Source organism: Coregonus clupeaformis, unplaced genomic scaffold (genome assembly GCF_020615455.1).
Source record: "Coregonus clupeaformis isolate EN_2021a unplaced genomic scaffold, ASM2061545v1 scaf0328, whole genome shotgun sequence".
Taxonomy (NCBI): domain Eukaryota; kingdom Metazoa; phylum Chordata; class Actinopteri; order Salmoniformes; family Salmonidae; genus Coregonus; species Coregonus clupeaformis.
Window position 1 is genome coordinate 358,193 of NW_025533783.1, and position 6,342 is coordinate 364,534.

Sequence of the window (6,342 nt, forward strand, 5' to 3'; positions counted from 1 at the left end):
GACACGAAAATCCCAGTTAATATAAAAGCTATTCCTCAAGAGTCCTAGCGCTTAAAAGGGCTCCTAAGGTGAGATCTGCTAAGAGCAGGGAAGAGGACTTTTAGTGGCTTAGGAGTTACCTCAAGCAGCTGCACAAAATGGCCAACAGAGGAGGCAGGAGAGATGTCCTGCAAACACTGGATGACAGGGAATTATTGAGACGCTACAGATTGGATCGTGCAGGAATCATGTTTGTGGTGGATCTCCTTAGATATGCAATTACTTCACCAACTCGACGCCACAACGCTATTACACCGGAGAAGAAAGTAATCACAACCCTGAGGTATTTGGCAACAGGGAAAATGCAACAATGCAGCAGTGATGACTTGGGTCTGTCCCAATCCTCCGTCAGCAGAGTCATCACCCAAACACTGACAGCTTTGTCACAACCTAATATTGTGACACAATTTGTTTCATTCCCGCTGGATGCCCGCACTTTACACACACATAAAAGGGCATTTATGGACATTGCAGGATTCCCTGGCGTTGTGGGTGTAATTGATGGAACACATGTGAGAATAATTGCGCCATCAGAGGACGAGGCTGTCTTTGTTAACAGGAAGAATTTCCACAGCATCAATGTGCAAATAGTGTTCAATGCGGCCTGGAAGATTTTGGACATTGTGGCTAAATGGCCAGGCTCCACACATGATGCGAGAATGCTCTCCGAGAGTGGCATCAGACAGCTTTTTGAGAGACGCTATGTGCCAGCTAATTGCCACTTGTTAGGGGACAGTGGCTACCCATGCAAACCATGGCTCCTTACACCTTACCTCCAGCCACGCCAAGGGCCCCAACTAAACTATAACAGGTAAGCCAAACAATACAAAAATCATGGAAATGAAATGCAAGCAATATGTTAGAGCATCCAAGTAGTGCAATATTTCCATCAAATAATTAAAGGTCTGTATTCTATTGTAGGGCCCACAAGACAACAAGAGCGGTGGTGGAGCGTGGCATAGGCCAGCTTAAGAGGCGCTTTCATGTTCTCCACGGAGAGGTGCGGCTGAGGCCTGAAAAAGTCAGAAAACTCATCATAGCCTGTGCAATATTACACAATATTTGCAAGGTTAGACAGATTGCAGAACCTCTGGAGGATGAGGATGAGGATGGAGACAACGATGAGGATGGTGGTGAAGAAGATATTCACATTCCACAGGGGAATGTAGTATATTAAAATTGTCTTTGTTAACGGTTTTTCATGAAGAAATGGAAGGTTGATTATTGCTATCAAGAGGGAGGGTTTTAGCGTGACGTCACATATGACAGACCGGAAGTGGGTGGTAAGATACGGGGATCGAACAGTAGAGGGAGCTATTCAACTCTTGGAAGGCTATATAAGGGGGGGAGCAGCGACGAAGAGTTAGAAAGCATTAAGATTCAGTTGGGACTGCTTCTCCAGATCTTCGCGGTATCTGTTAACTTACGCTGTAACCTCGTGGTATTAATAAAAGTCTCTAAAAACACGATACAGCCTAAGGGATTCTTTGATCGACAGCAACACCCACCAGCATTCGACACGATACCACAGGAACCTAGCCCAGAGTGGACTGCCTTACAGGGCAAACTTCACAAATTTACATTTCAGGCAAGCTGTAGCCCCATGTCATTTGAGAACTTGTGATGGTATTAAGAACTACCACAGTTTTACTGCACATCACCTGCAACTGTTAAATGCAAGACACAGAACACAATCTCTAAATGGTTTATTTTTTAGGTGTTCAATTTTAAGGCGGTAGTACTCCTCCTGAAGGGAAAGGACTTTTTTTTGTTGTTCAAACACATCAATTGTGAGTTGCAATCTTCTCTCCTGCAGGGATGCTGACGGAGCAGGTGCTGCGGATGGGAATGGTGTTTGATCCGCCGGGCTATCCTGAGTAGCAGCTGCAGATGGTTCAGGCGGCAAACTTGATGGGCCCGGTTCTTGTGATGGCTCCATGCTACAGAAATACATAGGCCTAGTTTAATTATTGTTTTGATTAAATTAATTTAATACAATGAGCATGGATAACACATGAAATGGCTTCTGCAATGAATAAACACTGTTGATATGAATAACCCTGTGTCCTACCTTTGCTGCATTTCAAGGGCCTGCATCATTGACGTGTCAATGCCTGTTGGCAGCCCGGTGACACTGACCTCAGCGTGTCCCAGGACTTGAAAGACAGTGTCGGCCACCTGGGACAGCCGCTTTGCAGGTGGTCCACCCCCTAGAAAGAAACAGTCAATGAACACAGTACTTAGGCATGTAAATTAACTTTGCCAGCAGGAGCAAATTGCCAGATTATGTGGTAGGCCATAGTATTTTGCTCACCTGTGAGTGAGGATTCCCGCTTGTGTGCTGCAATCTCATCTTTTGCCTTGGACTGCAGCACATACCACCTTTTCTCACAATCGTCGCCTGTCCGCACCACCAGTGGAAAAGAGGCATTGATTGTTTGGGATATTGTGTCCCAGGCGCGCCTCTTGCCTTGGCTAGTGACAGTTGGGCCAAATTTTCCTCGTAACATACCTTTATGTTCGTTCACCAACTGGGCCAGCAACAAACCTTGCTCCTCAGTCCAGTTCGGCTTGCGATTCCTTTTTTTCTCCATTTTCTGTGTTTGTAGGATATTTGTTAACAAGCCTTCATAAATAGACCAGCCAGCAATCACAGACATTGTTAAAAGCTGAGCTGTGTTACCCTCGTTAAGTTCACACTGAGTTGTAACGTTGCAATTTCTACTTCATTAAGGACAGCCCCTTGAGATAGGCCATCTTGTTTTCAATGGGGTCCATATGGAAGTGAAAGTACAAAATATGCCAGCTAGGATATTAATATGAGCAAATGAGACACAAATCATTATTTGAACAGGGTGTAATGAGCTTAAGTTTTCACATATTTTAGATTCTAATGTTAGGCTATAACCCCTACAGCTTACTATTCATTTTCCAGATATTTTCTTGAATGTGAAATATTATTTACAATTATAGTCTGCATAAGATTAGAGTGTATAATTATGTTTATTGATTTGAGGGTACATCCTTTGCTCATTATCACCAAAAGTTCATTTTCATCAAACTTGTAGGATCAACCAATCACGGCTTTTGAAATGATGACTCATACCTAGCAACGGGGTCAACCACACCTCCTCACTAAGATAGGATTTTTCATCCATTCCTGGCTCAGAGTTCACTGAAAATGTTCTGGAATCACTTCTAAGCTAAAACTCCTGGCAAGGAATTTTTAGGTTAAGTTAGGAGCTCTCTGAGAGGATTCTCAGAATCTTTAAGGATACGGGCCCTGGAATCACTTCTAAGCTAAAACTCCTGGCAAGGAATTTTTAGGTTAAGTTAGGAGCTCTCTGAGAGGATTCTCAGAATCTTTAAGGATACGGGCCCAGGTCTCGATTTGTTTTGAATTTTCTCAATGGCAGTATTAATCTGACCATTTTTGTACCCCCTCTCCTTGAATTTTCTTTGCATCTCAGCCATATTACGGTCAAAATCTGATTTTGTTTTTTTACAAATTATTTTGATTCGACATAATTGGCTGTAAGGCAAACTGTTTTTCAAGGGAAGTGGGTGACAGCTATCAGCCCTCAACAAACTGTTACGATCAGTAGGTTTCCTGTAAAGATCAGTGTATAAAACATTATCCTCACTCAAAATCAGAAGATCAAGGAAACTGATTTGACGTGTGTCTGATTGCATAGTAAATCTCAGGTGCTCAGAACAAGAGTTAAGAAAAGCATGGAATGCCTGGAGCTGTTTAGAATCACCCCTCCATAGAACAAAAATATCATCAATGTACCATTTCCAAATAATAATGTTAGGCAAGAAAACATTTTTTAGAGGATTGAAAATTGACTGTTTCTCAATGTAACCCACATACAAATTGGCATAGTTAGGAGCCATAGGGGATCCCATAGCTGTACCCTTCGTCTGAATAAAGAAATAATTTAGAAACATAAAGTAGTTGTGTGTGAGTACTATTTCAGCCAATGTTATAATGCATGCACTGGAAGGTAGTTCATTAGGGTCACGTTGCAGAAGAAAATGTTCCATGGCTTCAATACCATCCTCGTGTGGAATATTCGTGTATAACGACTCAACATCAAAAGTAACTAACAAGGTATTATCAGGGAGAGGATCAAGAGATTCAACAATAGAGATCATACTGCTGGTGTCCTTTACAAAGGAGGGGAGCTGTTCTGTGAGAGGTCTAATAAAAAAGTCAACATAGGTCGATAAAGGGGATGTTACTGCATCAATGCCTGCTACAATAGGGCGCCCTGGAGGTTTTGTAACATTCTTGTGTAATTTCGGCAAAGTATAAAAAGTAGCAATTTTAGGGTGTTGAATAGCCAAAAAATCATGTTCTTTTTTGGTGATTTGACCAGAACTTAAATACCCATCTAGGACAGAACAGATAGTGTTCTGAAATTTGGAAGTGGGGTCACTTCTGAGTTTCTTGTAAAAGGTGTTGTCAAGCAGTTGTCTGTGACACACATTTACATAAACTTTCCTATCCATGAGTACAACTGACCCACCCTTATCAGCAGGGCGGGTAAGAACTGACGTATCTGGTTGTAAATCAAGCAAAGCTTGTTTTTCATCCTTGGGTAAATTTTGAAAAGATATGTACTCTTGTTTGTTCTTAAGGAGATTACCAACATCTTTTTCAACGAGTCTGCAATACGTCTCAATAGAGTGATTGCGATTGGCTGGAGGTACAAAATAACTCTTACTTCTGAAAGGAGTCGGAGTATGTGCAGGTGAGCCACCTACATGTTCAGTTGAAATATCACAATTAGGGGAGCTGAAGTGTTCCTTTTAAACTGATGTTTCTAAAAACTTAAACATGTCTACATTAACATCGAAATCGTTGCACTGAGTTGTAGGCACAAAAGATAACCCTTTATTATGTAAGGAGACATGGGCAGGACTCAATATCTTGCTTGATAAATTAAAGACACTCAGTCCCGTGGGTTCTGGGACCGTGTGAACGGCCCCTCTGCCTCTGGTTGTCGTTTCTTCTTACCCCGTCGTGTACGGCATCTCGTCGGTACACGTGACCGCTGCCACCTCCGCGCCTTCGCCGCCCAGTCTCTCGTCAAAAGACAGTCGTCTCAGTCCCCAAAAACCTAGTCTCTGTCTTACTGTCCCTAAAATCCCGGTCGAATTGCTACTCCCTCCTCCCTCCGTGTCAAATTTTACACCCAGTACCCTTATGTCTGTCATTTTAACAGTCAGTGGTAGTCTGGTCAAGTCTGAGTCTGCCCACGGGCCTCTGTCTTGTTTCTGTTCAGTCTCACCCCAGAGGCTCGTCCGTACCAGTCAGTCCTGTCCAGAGTCCTGTCGACAGATAAAAGGTCAGTGCATAAAATGTTTACGTCGTCCATGTAAAAAACGCACTTGGCGGTCATCCCCCACTCCCGGGATACCCACCCCACTGATCCGTTGGTCCCTTCTCAAGACCTGTGCCAGTGGTTCTATGCAAGCCACAAACAGGAGGGGAGATAACAGACATCCCTGACGGACGCCGCAGTGTACTCCCACTGCTCTTGACAAATGCCCATTTACAAGGATTCTGCTGGTGATGTCCCCATACAGCAATCCCACCCAAGCTAGAAACCTTTCAGGGAACCCAATTTTTTGCAGTACCTTGAAGAGGTACTGATGCGAGACCCGATCAAAAGCTTTCTCAAAATCTAAATTTAGGACTATACGCCGCATGTTTCTGTCTCTCGCATAACAGATGGCATCTCTGATCAGTACTAGGCTGTCCGTGATCTTCCTTCCCGGAATGGCACAGGCTTGGTCCGGGTGGATCACCTCCCCTAAGACAGAAGACATTCTGGGTGTTAAAACCTTAGTAAAAAGTTTACAATCAAAGTTTAAAAGGGTAATCGGTCTCCAGTTTCAGGTCAGTCCTGTCATTTTTCTTGTGTAAAAGGGTCACTATTCCTACTCTAAAACTGTCAGGTAGACTGTCAAGTTGTTCAAAGTCAGTAAAAACAGTCAGAGGTTCATCAGCTAAAACATCCCAAAAGGTCAGATAAAACTCCAAAAGGAGGCCGTCCTCCCCCGGTGATTTACCCCTCTTAAAATGTATCAGTCCTTTGTCGAGTTCTGTCATTGTCAGGTCTTTTGTTAGGTCATCTGTATTGGGTAAAATTCTGTCAATGTATGATAAAACGTCCCCCATGGTTTCCTCACACACGTCTTTTTCCCCAAACAGTTCCCCATAAAAATCCTCTACTACTTATTTTATTCCCTCTGTCTTATTTTAAAACGCTGTCTTCATCTCTTAAAACTGTC

General features: G+C 43.1%; 1 protein-coding gene across 2 annotated transcripts; it reads right to left on the reverse strand.

The window, feature by feature from the left end:
* Positions 1-1,633: 1,633 nt before the first annotated feature.
* On the reverse strand, positions 1,634-3,321 carry LOC123484481. Of its 2 annotated transcripts, XM_045214870.1 has the most exons (4): positions 2,552-3,321; positions 2,354-2,440; positions 2,111-2,249; positions 1,634-1,997 (listed from the first exon to the last, which is right to left on the reverse strand). In XM_045214870.1, exons 1-4 carry the CDS (start codon positions 2,697-2,699, stop codon positions 1,697-1,699), a joined length of 675 nt encoding a protein of 224 aa, XP_045070805.1. In that variant the 5' UTR covers positions 2,700-3,321; the 3' UTR covers positions 1,634-1,696. The 2 variants fall into 2 exon arrangements, with proteins under 2 accessions (XP_045070805.1, XP_045070804.1); XM_045214869.1 differs by having other exon boundaries at positions 1,634-1,979; positions 2,354-3,321.
* Positions 3,322-6,342: the final 3,021 nt, after the last annotated feature.